The sequence below is a fragment of the Nyctibius grandis genome, chromosome 2, assembly GCF_013368605.1.
Source record: "Nyctibius grandis isolate bNycGra1 chromosome 2, bNycGra1.pri, whole genome shotgun sequence".
Classification (NCBI taxonomy): Eukaryota; Metazoa; Chordata; class Aves; order Nyctibiiformes; family Nyctibiidae; genus Nyctibius; species Nyctibius grandis.
In genome coordinates, this window is record NC_090659.1 from 56,212,191 (window position 1) to 56,229,572 (window position 17,382).

The 17,382-nt window shown below is 44.0% G+C and overlaps 1 protein-coding gene across 1 annotated transcript in view; it reads left to right on the forward strand.

Annotated features, from left to right (window-relative positions):
* The window catches only part of SH3RF3 (SH3 domain containing ring finger 3), a 271,225-nt gene that overhangs the window by 193,700 nt on the left and 60,143 nt on the right, over positions 1-17,382 (forward strand). The window contains exon 4 of the mRNA XM_068425367.1: positions 14,686-15,054. Within this exon, the coding sequence (XP_068281468.1) occupies positions 14,686-15,054 (369 nt within the window). The remainder of the gene's footprint in view (positions 1-14,685; positions 15,055-17,382) is intronic.

The window sequence follows — 17,382 nt, forward strand, 5'->3', positions numbered from 1 at the left end:
AAGTACCTTTCAGTCTCACTTACCTAGAGCTAATGCATGAATGTATATTAAGAAGCTGTATGTCAACAGATGCACGATTTGTCTAGCAGTTAATTAAAAATAAAATCCTAGAGGATTTCATTATTTCTCACACAGGCATTCTTCATTTTGTTTCCTAGTGTCCTTGTTAGTGCATATTGGACATCTTAATTAACTTCCTTCTTGGGGAGCCTTCCTGGTGCCCTAAAACTCTCAGAGTGGAGATCTTCAATCCAAATGTAGCCACAGAGGGAGGGTGCAAGGGTTTGGGGAGTTGCCCCTGGCAAATTGGCTGTCTTCTCTGCCCCTTTGCTGGTGGCCACAGCCATCTGAGCAAAGGGCAAAATGTTTCCATGTATCAGCTGCGGCACTGGTGCTGGGAGTGCCAAAGAAAAGTGGGTCCAATATTAAAATCCCAGCCTGTGAAAGGACCTGGAGAAGGTGGAAGCACATGTTATCCTTTGCTGTGCCTGTGATGGCTAAGATGACCTCCATCAGAAGGACAGGATGGACAGTTGATGCCAGTGACACCATAAAGGATTTGATTTGCTGAGGGGTGCCTGTTAGAGCCCCCTCTGATCTCTGTTTTCAGAAGGTAGCGTGTTACAGAAACATTATTCTACCATGGTGAAGAGTCACAAAATGTGGTTGAGCTTGACCCTTTAAGCTTTCAAAGAGGAGTAGTTTCAAGAATAATAGTTTCCTGATAGGATGAAGCTATGAATTGTTTTTACCTCTTTCCTTACGTATTGTTGTGGCAGATCCTGGAATGCTCTGTCTTTATTCTAGGCACAAAGAGACCCAGGAGTGCATGTGTGTGCTGAATGCATGCTTCAAACAACAAAAATAACATATGAAGTTGATTTTTAGCCTAAAAATGTCATTAGCTGTGTGAAAACCAGATGTTTGAGTTAAGTCTCAAATCCTCTAACATTTTCTTAGGTGTTAGAGCTGAACATTGAGAAAACCAAGTTCAAAAGACTAGAGGAGGAATCAGTACAAGCAAGTTAAAAAGAAAAATCAGAAACAGGAGGAGATAGTTGGAATTAATTTGGGAATCTCTATCTTTTCCAGTTTTTCTCTAGAACACACAGGATTCTTGAAGGCTCAGCCCTTTGTGTTTATTCTATCCTGTAGAAGAAATTACAGAGGAGTCCTTGTTTTTGCTTACTTTGTTCCCTTACAAAGTAGACCAGCCATTGTTTATTTTATGTTATGTTCTGCTGCGCCATTTTTGGGTGTGACACTGGCATTATTTTTATCTGACAAAAGCAAGAGCTGCTGCCAAAGGGATTGTCCTGCTTTTGCCTCATCTGTGACAAACACTTTCCTTCTGCCTTGCTTGTTCCAGGACTACCAGCCGTGTGGCTGTGTGCTGAGATGCATCAGGGAACTCACCCTGTTGAAAGCTACTCATTTAAGTTGTCATTGTTTTTTTTACTTTCCAGTCATATCTGTTCCACCGTCCCATTTACTGCATAGCCACATGAACATCCATGCTGATATAGGGCAGAAAGTGGGAAGATGAGAAAGGAGGACATGTGGCATGTCACAGTCACTGCAGGAAAACGTGAGTGGGACAGCAACCCTCACCCACAGATACTCTGCAGGTGATGCTGCCATTGAACTGTGCTCCAAGCCATCATGCCAAAATGGTAAGGTGAGGAACGTGGGGCTTTGTGCAAGCAACCTCCTCTACCTCCTGGTTGTCCCTCAATTTATCTATTTATTTTATTAAGTTATAATTATATGACAAAGCAGCACTAGGTACTCCATAAACAAGGTTAATAATATTACTTCAGTTTAAGTAAGGCTGGAGGGATTGTCCTGCTCTAAATCTGACTTTGAAGTCTTCCAATCTGTTTAGACACAATTGAATCAAATTGACAGGAAATTTCATGAGAGAGGTTTCCATAATAGAATTTTTCCGTAACAGAATTTTTCTGGAAACCTTGGGACAAAGCAGGAGAGGCACCAGAGCATTCAGGCAGTGGTGGACTCATGCTGGAGATATTATCCTCTTACCCTGTGGCTAAGGGGAGGGCACTGAGGGAAGAGGCAGCTCTGCCTTGTGTGACTGTTTCTCGAGAAGAAAGCAACCCTGCAGAAGGAGGGAGAGCACTCTCTGCCCGCTTTGCTGTTGATGGGGAAAGTAAAGCTCACTGGTGTGTTTCTTCATGGTCATCTCCTTGATCCCTTTTCTCTGATCTGCTTCTACCTCAGCAACAGAGTAAGGAATTTACAGGCATGTCTTCCTCTTGTGTCCTTTTTCTTTTCCTAGACCAGGAGGAAGGACTGTGTGTCTTCCCTTTGAGGGCAGAAATAATGGCCTCAGCATCTTCTCTCCTTGCTCCAGTCTACTGCTTGGAGAGGCTTGCCCATTCCCAGACAAAGCCTTTTCCTTCCATAGGTGCATTGCTCAGGAGAGAGAAGTATTGATTTGGTGGGTGCCTGTTTTTTCTCTCCCTCAATATATGAATTATTGGGGTGGAAGGAGGGCTATAGAGATGATTGATACACCATTCCTGGCAGTACCCCAGGCCATGACAAGGTCTAGGAGCTCTTGGTACTGGCACTGAGCTTCTCTGCCCCACAGCAGCTGAGGGGCTGTCATGGTTTAACCCTGGCTGGTTACTGCTTGGGACCGCAACACATACTTGAGGTTTCAGTGCAGTACACAGTCAGAGTTAAGTGTGTTACTGTTCCTATTTGGTCACTGGTTAAAGAAGGATCAATGTACTTTCATGGCAAGTAATAAAGACATTGCCAGTGGGAATCACGTTCTCATGCCTGGCTTCATTCATCCATGTGGTTGGCAGTCCTACCTAGTCTTTGGCCAACCTGATTGCTGAGCGTTCACTAAGATCAAACTCTCATCATCTCGTATCCTGATTATGGCTGCATCCTTTTTGCATCCTTAGCAAATGCAGACCTGCCTCATTCACAACCATCCAGAGTTCTCATCTGCTGCCACTTCTTTCTTTCTCTCTGAAGTCCTTTTCTGTCCTGTAGAGCCCATGCAATTCACCCTTACTTGCAAACCTTTGATTACTTATTACTCTCTACCTATCGTCTTTTATTTACTCCTGAAAGATCAACGCCTGTCTTTGATCAGCCAGCAATGACAATCACTTTGTCAGTTTTTTCAAATTCTCATTTTCTTCCATAGTGCTCTGTTCTTCACTGTTGTGATGAATGCTTCAAAAACATCCTGACACCCGCATCAGCATTGCTCTTCCAGACTCCGCTCTAAAATTGTTCTTGGCTGTGATGCCTACAGAAGATTTATGGTGTGCAAAATCCTCTGTCCATCTTGCTGATAAGACTGTCTCATTGTATATTTTGTCTATATCTATATGTTGTCTCTTGTCCTCATCTTAAATTGTACTTTCTTTGGGCGAAGAGCTGTCTTGTTGCTCTATGTTTACGTAATGCTTCTCACAATGGAGTTCTCATCCGTGGTGTGAGTTTTTCAGCATTTAATGGCAAAAATAATAAAAGTCTTATTAACAAATGTCTCTATGTGACTGCATCGCATGGTGTCGTCACAGTTTGAAAAAATTCAGTTTCCTCGGGATAACTTTTCTCTCTGCCTACAGAATGTAGGTGCAACCCAGGGCAGTCCATTTTCAGAAAGGAATGTGTTAGGAAAATATTTGAGCTTGAGTAATTCCACAAACAGAAAAAAAAAATCCCAGTGTTCTGCACTTTGAGTAAGATTTCCTACTGTGCAGATTTTTTGCTAGCCTATTAATTTTGCCATCTCAGAACTCAAACAGCATGGCCTAGAGCAGTGGTTTTCCAAATTCCTTCCAGTTGTAGCATACTAACATAAACAGCATCTGCATATGGATGTCATAAAAGTGACAAATGCTGGCAATCATCGCACTTTATTGCAGTAATGTGACACATGTGCCTGAGCATCCTAAAAGATCTGCTCATTGGCGCTGAAGAAATGGCACACCTCTTATCTAGCAGTGACACCCATGGCAGAGCACCCTTTGACAGAAACCAGAGCATGAATCCAGCTTTAGATGAGCATATAAGAGGGAAGGGTACTAGCTGCTTCACTGCATGACTCAACAGTGCTGGGTACGTGTCCTTTACCCTAAACCAGAAATCAAACTCAGGAAGTTGAACAAATAGCACTTTCTAGTTTGATAGCTAGAAAGTTCAATGAACTCCTTGACTGCAGCTGTTGGCAAGTCAGTGGAGAGACATCTGACTCTGACCTCGGCCTTGTACCAAATCATATTTTAACATCTCGGATTCTCCAAAGAAGGCTGCAAAAGGTTCCTCTAGGCAAGGGGCAGTCAGTCATGCCATGAGTGTGAGGCTGAATGTTGCCATTTTCAGTCAAGAATTTGCAGAGTCGGGGGAATTCGTCACAGTTCAGCCTGGTCAGATTTTTCTTCCACGAGATGAGGGGGGAGGGTTGTGAACCCAATTACATCATCATAAAGCACAGAAGACACATTTTCATATCTTACAGACTGGCTTTCAGAGCCTTCAGTTACTGGTCAGGCTTCCTCTACAACTAAGATGTGCACGATTATGCCACGTACAACAGCCACTGCTTCCTAATGCCTTCCCAATCTGTTGTTCACCTTTTAACAAATATGACAGAAGTATAAAGGTCTCCAAGGTAAGACAACCTCATGTAAAAATGGTTTTAAAATAACTGGTCACTGCATAGAGTGAAGAAGGATGCAAAGTAGTGCTCCCACTGAGGGAAAAGAGAGCTGTGCTGTTGTACCAGGCATCAGCATATCTATGTGGGAAGGAGGCACTTTAAATGCACAGGTAATTTCAAACAGAGTTTACACCATAATAGCCACAGGGTAGGGCAACTACGAGATGCAAACTCAGGCTGGCAAGTTATGTCTCTGTCAGAACAACTCCCTTTTTTTCATCTGTGTGCATATGTAAGAAGGCCGGTCTCCCTGTCACACGGATGATCCATGTATCCTGGTGTGCTGCTGCCCATCTCAAACACATGTAGTTCATCTCCCATGTCAGAGAAACATCTCAGAGCTGTCCCTCTAGGCAGTCGTCAGACACTTGGGTGAAACAGCAGCACATCATGTCCTCACTCATATTTTCACCCCGACTGGCAAATAGTGAACCCAAAGCCTGGGCACAGCTCTCCCGTGATGCAGCAGCTTTCGTGACCGGTGGCTGACGTCCTTTGATGTTGGCTGCTCCCAGTGAAACACGCAGTGTGACCCTGGAGCTGATGCTGCAACTCCCCACCACAACCAGCAACCCTGCTTTGTAGCCAGCTGTAGCAGGAGCTCCAGGCAAGCAGTATCTAACTATACAGCCCCATGGGACGTTATTCTATTGCAAATACCCTGTACCACATCCAGCAATCCTTCTCTGTCGTGTATTTGGGAAGCAGGAGCCAGAAAACTATGTAGTAAAAGATGTCTTTTTCCTAAATATAACACACACAGGGCAAAGGCTGTTTATCACAACCCTTTAGTGCTAATGTCTGCTTGAAGTGTGTATACCTTGGTTCCTTTTACAAGCAATTGAACTAAAACATTTTCTTGGCATTTGCTTTCATTCTTCATTTCACTGCTTTATCAGAGATAGAGTCAGCAGTACATTTATTTGTGTGCGATCCACACAGGTAATCTTCAGTTGCAGCACATAAAACTTAATTTTCCCCAATTGCACAAGATTTCTTATTCTACACAAAGTTGTAAATCACCGCAACAAAGACTCCTTGCTTGCTCAGTGTAGGCAAAGCCTTGCAGTACTTGAAAAATTACTTTGGCTTTTCCATGTGCTCCTTGTGCTGCAATTCCAAGAGCTTCCAAGACCTTCACAGATTTATCCAACTTCATGCTTTCTGCAGATAACATTGATGATGTGAGGTACATGTAGGCCTTTTTCTCATTGTCCACCAGGACACTTTTGTTATCAAATTCAGAAAGGACTTCAGCCAATATATATATTTTGTTTCTTTCATCCCTACCCTTTATCACATTAAGTTGAAAGCAAGTGTTTTCCTTAAAAAAAAGACATGGTATTGTTGCTTCTTTCACACAACCTTGAACATTACAAAAACAGTATTTTCAAGAACAATATTTCCAGGAACAAATCTCAGAGAATGAGCAAAAGGGCATGATGTCGTGTCTGGTAGCATGTGTGCACAGTACAACTATCAAGAAGACGAGTCCGTTCAGCAACGTGAGCACAATATTGCCTGGTTCACAATCCCATTTATAAATTACTTGGGGTCACATACCATAATTTGGAAACCATTTGCTTTAAGATGCCCAGGCTTGATGTGTGCATTGACTCTGAAGAGATCCTCTGCCTTAGTTGGTGGTCTTTGACTTGTCAATTTTCAGTTAATTAAAAATTTTATGGGCATTATTGATCACCCAAGTAAACAATAGCACCAGAAGCCTTGTGGAACATTAAAGAAGGAGGTAGAAAGATGCCAGAAAACTCTGAAAACACAAGGCTTGGCTCTTTTTAAGGCACATAGGCTCTGCAGATATTGCTTAGAGATCACTTGTGATCCACACAGCTCTGCTGAAGGAACTGCAGTATCTTTCCTGGCGCCTGCTGAAGTTTTGAAGTCCAGCTGGCTCAAAGTGAAAGTTTCTGCAAGTGAAGAGGTTTCTAGATGTCAGCACAAAGCTGCTTGAGAGGGCTTCCTTTCCTTGCAGTAAATGGCAGCAAAGGTAAAGGGCTCATACAGCTGGCAGGTGTCAACGAGGCATAAGGACTACATCTGAACTGCTTCTGAAAGCCTCCTGAGTCCATCTTGGTCTCCTCTCCAGGCTGCTGCCCAGCATAAGGCTGTTTACACTTCTCCTGCCAGCACTGACATCTTCTGTCATTGTGCAGGTGGGCACCTGAACTCAGAGGGAGAGTCACAAAGGTTTTCCATTTAACAAGAATAAGAGTGAAGGAGACTCAGCCAGAAAGCTTGTGGCTTTCTACTAGGAAAGTGACAGTGTTGTTTCAGGTCTCCCGTAACTGTTCCTCCACACAGGGGCTTTGAGCCAGGAGCCCAGGTACCCAGGTGAACTCCCAAATCACTGTAGCCTTGGTCATTTCTGTGTCTTAGCTGAGAAATATCATCTGAGAAACGGTTTCCTGGTGGACATCTTGTCAAAACCAGCATGTTCCTGGGAAGTACTTAAGTTCTGATGAGTTTCGGTTTTTGATGAAAAAATAGTTTGTCAATAAGGTCCTCACAAGCTCCAACAGGGACTGTTCTGGTACTGGAATTGGTGCCAGATGGGCACCAGTCCTTCCACCATTGAAGGCAGCTGGAGTTTTGCCACTGACTTCAAAGGAATTAGGATCAAGCCCATGAAATCACGACTGCACTTTTTATTTAGCTTTCTGAATAATTTATAAGTAAAAATAAGCTGGATTCTCCCACTCTTTCTGATGTTGAGTAAAGCTGTGTTTGGTTACATTTTTTGCTTTCAGAGGAGCTTTGGTGCATTCAGGAGCATCTCATTATGAAACAGTGTGTCCACAGAGGACAGATAGGAAGAAAAGAGAAGGAAATCCTTAGGCACATTGAAGATGCACAGCAGATCTGAGATTCAGAGATGACAGATCGGAGTAAGATAGTCCTCATACTTGGAAGTGAACACTAGATAGCTAAAATTCTTTCAGATAGCGGAGAGGGATGCAGAAAGCATACTTTTTTTGGTGAGTTCATCTATTTTTAATGCCATTGCATTTAGTTTTCTTTTCTTTCTTCTCAGCGATTTGGACATCAGTTTCCATAAGGCAACTCACTGAGCTTTGCTCCTGAGCAGGCTTTGCAGCAGACTGCACATTTTTCTGGGATTCACCAAGCCATGTGTTTGTTCTCCATCACTGTGAACGAACCATTTTCCATCTTAAAACTGTTTGGAAAAAAGGGAAAGAAAAAAAAATTCCCAGTTCACCACCCAAGGCTTAGTGTTTACTTCTGCTGCACGCATCATTTATTTTCATTCTGCAAGATCACGATGACACGCTTGTCCAAGCACATGCTGTTCTAATATGCTACATTCCTTCAGCCTCTCAGTGTGTTAGAAGTGACATTGCTGCTAAATGAGAAAGATCTTGTAAGACAGGGAAATATATTGCTAAGTACTGCTGCCTTTCAGGGAACCATGTTGTAAACAAAAATTATTGGCTTGCTTTTTCCAGACTATACATAATCGTGTACATGTATGACCGTTGTTAGGAAGGCTATCAGCTGTATGGTTTTAGGGACTTCCTTCCTTGAGAACATGCTGATATATTTAGCAGGCTTTTGGAAAAGAGAATGAGACGTGTGCCTCAGCCTATGACTGGAGGAACAGGACACTTGAAGTTTGAGATGTGTCCTAGTAAACTATTTCTGCAGCTATCGCTCCATGTGAATGTGTTCAAGCAAGCACATGTACTGTGCTGCTTATATTTTCTGGGTGCATGGAATAACTCTGCTCTCAATCACAGCATGGTGTTTCAGAAATCTGTCTTCCATGATGGATAAACCACTTGCAGAAAATCTGTTCCGCATTTTCTTGTCCCTCCCTGGCAATAAATTAGAAGAGGCAATAGTGGATTGTTAGAGATTAACACAAAAACATTAAATAATGCTTTGTTTTAGCTATAATGTTTTCTCTTAAACTGTGCCTTACTAATAATTCTTCATTAGAAGATTGTGCCTAAATGAATAATTGAGATAAGATTTTGTAGCTTCTGCCCAATGAATTTAAACTGTCCGTGGAGAACCTGGGAAACTTTCTCTAAACATTTTTAAATCTGATTTTACAAAACATATAAAAGATGAAAATTATAGATACATTCAATATGATTTGATTGAAGAGCCTTGGCACAACTTTGTCTGCTAATATCCCATTAGTAAGCCCTTGGAACTGCTGTGCGTCCACTGTACTAACTTACCCATTGAACATGTAAGGTATTAGGTGAAGTGTTATGTACTTTCTCCTAATGCCCATTTGAGTTAAAGGGTGTTTTGCTACTTGGCTACAGTAGAAGAAGGATTGTATCCTGCATTTGCCAGTAGGGATAATAGTAAGGAAAAGTTGCTTTAGCTTTCTGAAACGCTGCTTCTTGGGGATGAAGATGCTTTCACAGATGCAGTCCTCTCAGGGACCTAGCAGAGACAGGAGACTCTTGTATAGTTATGCCCTTACTTACTTAATAACCTCACTGTGCTTCAGGGCATAAATTATAATACTAGCAAATCTGATTTAATGAGGACGTAAGAACTTAATATTTCCTGAAAGTAACTACTCTGAAGTGAAAATGCAGTAATAAATTCAGACTGTTTATTTTAATCACAAAATATGGAACTCCAAGTTGCCAAAGTTTCTGCAAAGCATAAAATAGGGATGTGTATGATCTTCTCAATATTTATGAACTGTAAATTATAAAAATTAGCAGTCCCCAGGTGGAAATATTTTCAGTCTTGCAGGGGGATATTGTGAAGAAGTTTTATTAATAATTTTAATTTTCCTTCCTGCTCTGCTCGGTGGTTCCTTTCCAAAACCTTGAGCATGATATTTTTTCTTACCAATTTGTTCTTTTTCTTAGGTATGCATTGATTTGTGGGGTTTTGTAGCTTTTCACTGTTAAAAGGGGCCTGAAGCAGCCTATTTCTGATCTTGTACTTGTATTTGAACCGCTAATACTTTCCATAAAGACAAAAAAAAAGCTTACCTAGCAAATGAAGCATTGTTTTCCTGAAAGTCTTAATAGACTGTGCTTTCTGATTTAAATTGGCTCCAGTTTAACAAAATACTTAAGCACGTGTGTAACACTGAGAATTTAAGCAATCCTTCCTTATTCAGAAAGAATGGCATTTTGGTCCCATTAGTGACACTTTGGTCTGCATAGTATCAAGTATGTGCTGAAGTATGTTGCTAAACCAGAAACAGAGTGAGGTCCTGTCTTTGGTAGGTCAGATATCAGTCAGAAATTAATCCCTTACCCAGACTTAAATGACTAGAAAGCTAAGAGTATTTGATAGGAGAATAAGACTTACTGTCCTCCATCTTACAGAAGACAGCACCATCAGTGAACTGCAACAACCCAGGAGCTGCTGTGGTGACCACTGTGTATCAAGGTGTCCCTTGGAGGTCTGAACTGGGCTAGAACAATTTTGCCACTACCATAGATTAGTAAATGCACTGATGTATTTGTCAAGGGAGATGCAGTAAAGGTTAATTATTTAAATCTGACTTAAATTTCCCATGCTTCTATCTTGTTCCATAATAATAAGTTCCACAGTAATAATCTGCTATTTGAACTAAAACTAGAATCATAGAATCATAGAAACATAGATTCTGTCTCACACTATGATTCACACTGGACAAGAAGTGGCTTTTTCCTCACTCTTCATCCCAGCTGGGGTATGTAAGTAGGTGCATAACGCTGCCCATTGAAACTACAGTTCATTAAATCACATTGGGATATAAAGGGCATATTTAGTCCCATGTGGGGATAGTCAGTGCAGATGACAGTTTCTCTCCTGTATCCCCTCATCCTTAACAGAGAAATATATTGAAACTGTTTACAGGTAGTCCCTTTTAAACGCACATGTGTAAGGAACTGGGGTGAACTGGGGTGTGTGTATATGTGCGAGTATGTGCAAGCATGTGCAACAGAGAGAAAGTCACCATAACGCATTCTGCAGAAGAATGAGGTTTATCTTGAGACTAATACAAAAATAATTTTGGCAGTGGAGAAGTCCTGAGTGAGCCAGCTGAATGTCTGTACCTTTGTCACCCATATGGTAAAGTCTCAAGTAGAATATCTACAATAGTTATATCTAAAAGCCAGAAGAAGAAAATAACCTCTCCCTTAGTTCATAACGCGTGGGCTGGCTGGCTGGCGGCCAAAGTCATGACAGCTTGCATTGTGGTGGGGAGAGCAGTGTGGCTCCCTGATCAAGGTCAGCAAATTTTTAATGAACCGAGCTTGATTACTGCTCCCTTTGTGGGAAAAGGTTGTTTGGAGGTGAACAAGGCTCTGTGCACAGAGGTATTCCACATGCACCCTCCTTCTCTCTCAAAACCAGACGAGCTGGAGCTGTCTCCAGTACGGTTCCTCGCAGATGGGGAATGCCTTCCGGAGAAACAGGCACAGTAGCTCTATGAAGTGAGGCTGGTGCATCCTTATTTCAGCATGCAGCACCCGCAGTCAATAGTCACTGAGACCCTGTGAACAGTTTTACTGTACCGTTTTTCGCATTTCTTGCACGATAGGGTCCCTCAGCTATTATAAGGCTTGCCCTCGCAAGGTTTTGCATTCCCAGACCAAGAATTGCAGGGCGGCTGGGAATGTTTGACTGGTCGGCATTCAAAACCAAGCCTTATCCCTCTAAATCATATATCGAGTTTTCCAGGACTTCCCCTTGTTATGGAATGGATTTGCGGTAAAAAAAGTCCCGCTGCAGTCTCAAGGGCATTTTACTATTGAGGATTAGCAAGACTAGAATTTCAAACGTAGTTTCCTTCCAGAGGAGGAGTCAAAAATGGGCGAGAAAGTTACAGTATTAGGGATTGTTGTAAGAGCTACAGCCTTCCAGAAATGTTGAATTCCTGAGACTGACTGTGGGTCAGAACTTTCCATTAAGCTTCTCTCTGGAAGCAGATCTGCCTAAAGATCAGATGACAGGCACCAGAAAGCAATGCTTGTTTACACACTCGGAGTTTAAAATAAGAACTTTGCAATTATGTTTATGTTTAAAAAAGGGTTTCTAAAAGTTCTTTGTGAAGAGGCAGCACTGTTTGCTTTTACAAAGTAGTAAGCAAAACCTTTTCTCTGGTATTCATAGCCTATTTGGGAAGTACTTTCTAGCGTCTGTGGGCAAGGCTGTTTAAAAACAGTTCTCTACAAAAATAAAGTTCTAAAGCTGTAAAGCATTTTTTATCGTGGTAGACCAAATATTTTTTTTCCCAGTATTTCAGGAAGACGCTGACATCACAAAAGTTCATTCGCTTGACTGTCTTGGGAGTTTTCTTTTTCGTCTTTAATCTTCTACTGGTATTAAGAATGACTTTGTTTATATCAATACAGGGCTATTTTTTATCACTCCATGTTTAGATGCTAGCTCTCTTATTGACCTTTTTAACTAGGTTTTGCTTTGAACAAAAAAGTAATGGATTTTGTTGTTTTAAAAATAACAGCTTTGGTGTTAAATTGGATTCCAGTCAGTGAGATTTATAATCTAATTCTTTCAAAAGAATCAGAGTTTTGATATTAAAAGCTGGAGCACTTCATTGTCCATATGGGCGTTGTTGTAATTCTGAAGTTCTAAATTCTTTTTTTTTAACCTCTATATTGTCCTATGTCAAACAGTTAAAATACATTCTTTTCCTCCTTGCTGTTGGTTAGCAAGCTATTTCCTCACCCTCTGATGTAGAAAAGGATCATGCATATTTGATGTCTTTCTCCTTTTCTCCTTAATATTTCAGATAATTCAGCTAGACTATCTCCATCAATTGGGTAAGCGGAGCTGTAACACCTACTTAAGGGAGGGGAGCCATCTGGTTTGCTTGCAACTTGGAGCCTGCTGGCAAATATTATGTTATACCAATTTAGAGCATGATGAAGTGGGAAATAATGGACATTCTTGAAGAATCTGAAATGGGATCAGCTGTTATTGGCAAAAATTGGCAGGTGCAGTGCACTGTGCTGGCTGTAAGCATGGTCTTAAGTTGGAGAGTGCAGCTGGGAAAATGGCCTGCTAATTGAATGGTTGCAGGACTCCCAGCAGCTTGCAGGACTCCCGGCAGCTCTGGCAGTAGTGGACCATCATTAATTGGAGGCTCTTGGTTGACTTGCTGGAAGCTGTCACAGAATGAAGGATCCTGCACGTTGATGTTTACTTTCTAGGTGTTAGTGTGTTTATTGCCTGTTACTCAGAATGAGTCCTCATGGAGTCAGGAGTGCTTCCAAACTTAGGAGGACGGGCATAATGCCAGCAATATGTATTTCTTATTCATATTTACAGAATGGTGACAGTGGTTGGGAGTCATAAAAGCTACTCAGTTACAGTTTTGTTTAACTGCACACTTCTATTGTTATCTTCCCCCTTCTATTTTCACTTGTATTAGGTTTCTAAATTGGCTTGCTTTGGAGCAGCACCTATTCTTTTTTTTTATTTAGAGCCTGAGAAGACCTTGTCCTCAACTGAGTTTCTTCAATGCTGCTGTAATTCATACAGTGGTTATAGAAACAAAAATAGCCTGGTTTTGGTACAGAATAGTATTACATACACCTCTGGTTTATGTGGGTCTCAGAATAGCAGTGTACACAAAAGCACATGTGTGTTAGCCATGGCTCCCTTTTTCATATGTTGTTTTTATTCATTAAATGCAAGCATATTGTGGTGCATCCTAGTTTAATATAAAGGTCTGTTGGCAAAATGTGCCATTTTCCCTCAGCTGTTAGCACCCCTCGAGGGAAGATCTATTGGCAATGAGTGCTGTGCAGAAAGCACTGCTGGCTTCAGAGTGCACTTCATGTATCATCAGTGACTGTAGCATCCCTATGCTCCTAAAAACTCTCCAGCTATGTAAGGCATAGCTTCCCTCTATGAGTTATGGTGGCTAGGGGGTAAGAGGCTTCAGCGACAGGGTTGTCCAGCTCAGCATGCCTTTGGCATTTATAGGCACGAGGTTATCTGTGAGTGTGGATTGAATAAAGAACAGTGGGCTGAAAACTGGCCTGAATGTCCTGGAGCTCTGCTGTCTCCATGGGCTATAGGCCAAGTTTTAAACCCTTCAGGAGGACTGATGAGACCAATTTTTCAAGTTGGACCCTGAGCAAGTCTTCCAGTGGTCATCATGCTCTTCTCCAGTTGACATGATACAGCTGGAAAAAATGCCTTCAGATTGCATCTGTGTTTGGATAACTTGTGTCAGGTGGAGACAGGGAGATGAAATTTGAAAGATTTGGAAGCTGTACCCCTGGATCAAAACCCTGTGTGGCAAATGTCAAGCATAGGCCTATGATGGACCTCAGAACAGCGAGACATTGATGAAGAGGCTCCTGCCTCCTTCCTGCCTCTGCAACCTGGTACAAGCTATTTTGGGAAACGCCATTTTTTTGAATGTCGTAGCTTGATGTGCACCAATGTGTGGTGCCTGGTTCTAGCCTAACTCTCCTGGATGCTTATTCTGCCTCTCTTTTGATTTTCCTGGCATTAAGAAGTGGATGGAAATAACTCACCCAGCTTCAGAAAATTAAAAAAATTGGGCATCACCCTGGAGCTGGACAGTAACGCTGGGCTTGGGGCAGGTTTGGGGAAACAAAATATGCTAGTGTGCCTCCCAGGGACCTGCCTGGCTGACTGAGAGATGGCAGACAGATGATGAAACCAGGCTGGTTTTGGGACCTGTCCTGAGCACCCCCTTTGCCAGGGCAGATCTGCCCTGCAGCAAGCCCTGCAGGCGTACACAGCACCCCAGACCCTGCTCTGCCCCAGGGGGCACCCACCACATTTCGGTGCTCAGCGTGATCCCCTTGCTGGGGCCGTGGCTGGGGCTGGGGTAGGCGACCAGGAAAGGATCATGGTGCTTCGGAGAGGAAGGCCCAGGCAGGTCCAGCAGGTGCCATCAACAAGCTGTGACATCCCTTCTTCTTCTCTTTTTTTATCTTTCCCTTTTCCTCCGCACGCAGCTGAATGAATCCGCCAAGCAGCTCATCGAGATGGACAAGACGTGCTCGGCTGCCGCCTCCGGCTGCGACGTGACGCTGCCGACGGAGACAGCGGCAGTGGCAGCGGCAGCGGCGGTGGGACTGGCCCCATGCTCCACACTGGCCGGCACCGGGGCAGCCGGGGCTGCCCAGAGGCAGGCGGAGGGCAAGAAGAACGCCAAGAAGCGCCACTCCTTCACGGCCCTCAGCATGACGCACAAGTCCTCCCAGGCCGCCAGCAACCGGCATTCCATGGAGATCAGCGCCCCTGTCCTCATCAGCTCCAGCGACCCGCGGGCGGCCGCCAGGATCGGGGACCTGACCCACCTCTCCTCCAGCGCCCCGGCCCAGGTAAGCTGGGGGTGGAGGTGGGTTTTGGGTGCCCTTGGTGGACGGCACGCTGTTGCCTCGCCTCTTTCAAAATGGCTGACCCTTGCACGATGCAGTTGCACAGTGCTGTTGTCCCGATGTGACGGTACTTGGCATCTGTCGTTCCCATCTTTGCGTTAATCAGCGGGCAGGCATGAGGAGCTGGAGGGTAAAGCCAAATCTGATTCACAGTAATGCAACACATTTAAAAAAAAAAAGTAATTGTAGAATTTGTTTGAAGTAATTAATGCTGCTTTATGTTGCATCACTTTCTGTCGTAGAAAGGAATAATTTTGAGTGATCCTGTTACCCTGAATGTATCTGTTACCCTTCAGGGTAGCAATGTCGGTATAAAATTCATACATTGGGAATAAAAAAGATTTTTAGAGTAATTATTTCCCTACAGATCACTGGAGGATGAGCAAATGTGCCATATTTTGACAAGTGTTGTACCCAGCGAGTAGCTGCTGTTCAGAAACACCCAAGGAGGTTTTAAACCATCAGACATGCTGAGGGTTCAGTCCCCTGTCCTTCTCCCTCTTGAAGGAGGGGGCAGAGGAGCAGCTCCCTGGACATCTCCACAGGTCCCAAAAGGAGCTTCTGAGAGGCTGCTTCTGGTAACCTGGCAGAAACAGGAGCCAAACTCACCAGGGACACACTGAAACCCCTTGCAAATGCCTGCTCTTTCTGTGGATAAGGGAATCCAAGTGGTAATTTGCAGTTTGAAGGTGTAGAGGAGAATGGAGAATAATAACAGTCCCAAACCTCTTCTGCCTCGGCCTTTCTGCTCAGTCATCTACACACTTGGTGTGCAGATTAGCAGCAACAGGTTCCTTCTACAGACCAGCTCCTCATGGTCTGTGCTGCTTGCTAGCACCAAGATAACCTAAGTGTGGCAGGGTCTTCCCACCCATCATTTCTCTGCTGAAAAAAGCAGCCCTGCCCTTTTCCTCTCCCTGGCTGTGCCTTCCTGCCCCTCACACCCTTGTCCCCATACAGGGACAAACGTTGATCACTTCCTGCCCCCACAGTGGCCCAGTGCGGGAAGCGATCCATGGTCCACGTTACAGCCGCTGCCTGCACTGGCACGTGTGTAAACGGCTGGGAGAGGGCAGTGCAGGAAAGGGGACAAGCAGCAAACTGCAGGGCCTGCTTTGGGCAGGAATGCCTGTTTGTGCCCATTTGCAGCGCTGGTGGGGCTCCCCCAGAGGGTCAGTGTGGTGCCCCAGACCATGGGGTCACTCTCGACGGCTGTGCCATACTGCCACCCATGACATGAGCCCCCGGGCCCCTGCAGCGCAGGTTTGCAAGGACACCAGGGAAGGCAGGGTGCCTGTGAGCATACCAATGTGTGCCACAGGGCAGCCAAAATGGTGTGCTGAGGGGACACTGCCATGGTGGAGCAGCACCCTCTGCTCCTGCCTCAGCTGCTCGCCTCCCTCCACTGCCCAGCCACATGCAGGAGCTGGAAAGGCAGCTTGGTCCAGCTGTAATTTAGCTCGTTTTCTTCCACGTGCCTTTTCCAGGCAGGATCTCTGTGCTGTAAGGTCTTCCCCCTCCTTTCAGCCCTCAGCAGGAGGGTGGAGGTGAGGATACACCCCCCCACACAAAGCAGTGTGTGTGCCAAGATGTACTTGGACATCTGTGAAGCAGCACAAGCCCTAGACATGAGTGAGGGTCCCAAGCTTGTCAAGTGAATGACACCCAGGTTTTTGGCACTCAGAGTGACGCATTTGGACTTTACAGAGATGTGACAGACTGTGACTTTTCTGTTCTTGTGCTAATCAAGGGAAAAACCATGCATACCCTTTGCTAGAGTCATGTGAAGACTCATTCTAAGATAGTAAACCACAAAAATTAGACCATGAAGCAGCAAGTGCCTTGACTATTCTCCCCCATTTTAACAACTGGTGTGCAAAACCCCACTCATTTCACAGACCATTGTGGCATTTGGACACAAGTGGTAGGGGACAAGAAAGGGCCTTGTGTTGTCTATAATGAGTTATGGTTGTCAAAATCCAGCCTGAAGGAAGATTGATTGGGTCCTTTGCAGCAGCATGTAGTTGGTATTACAATCATCAGAAGCGCAGCTAGGTCTAGGGTATAATGAAGCCACTCCAGTGTGCCCATGGTGGGAACAGCTTTGGGGAGTGGTTCTTCTGCCTCAGGGCATAGAGCAGATTGCAGACAAGGCAGCTGAGAACATGCCTCCTTCACTACTGGCTGAAACTGTCTTGGCCAAAATCCAGGGAGAGGGAAAAAGAGTCTTGATGGTTCACATCAACCTTAGTGAAAAGAGATTTCCCTCTG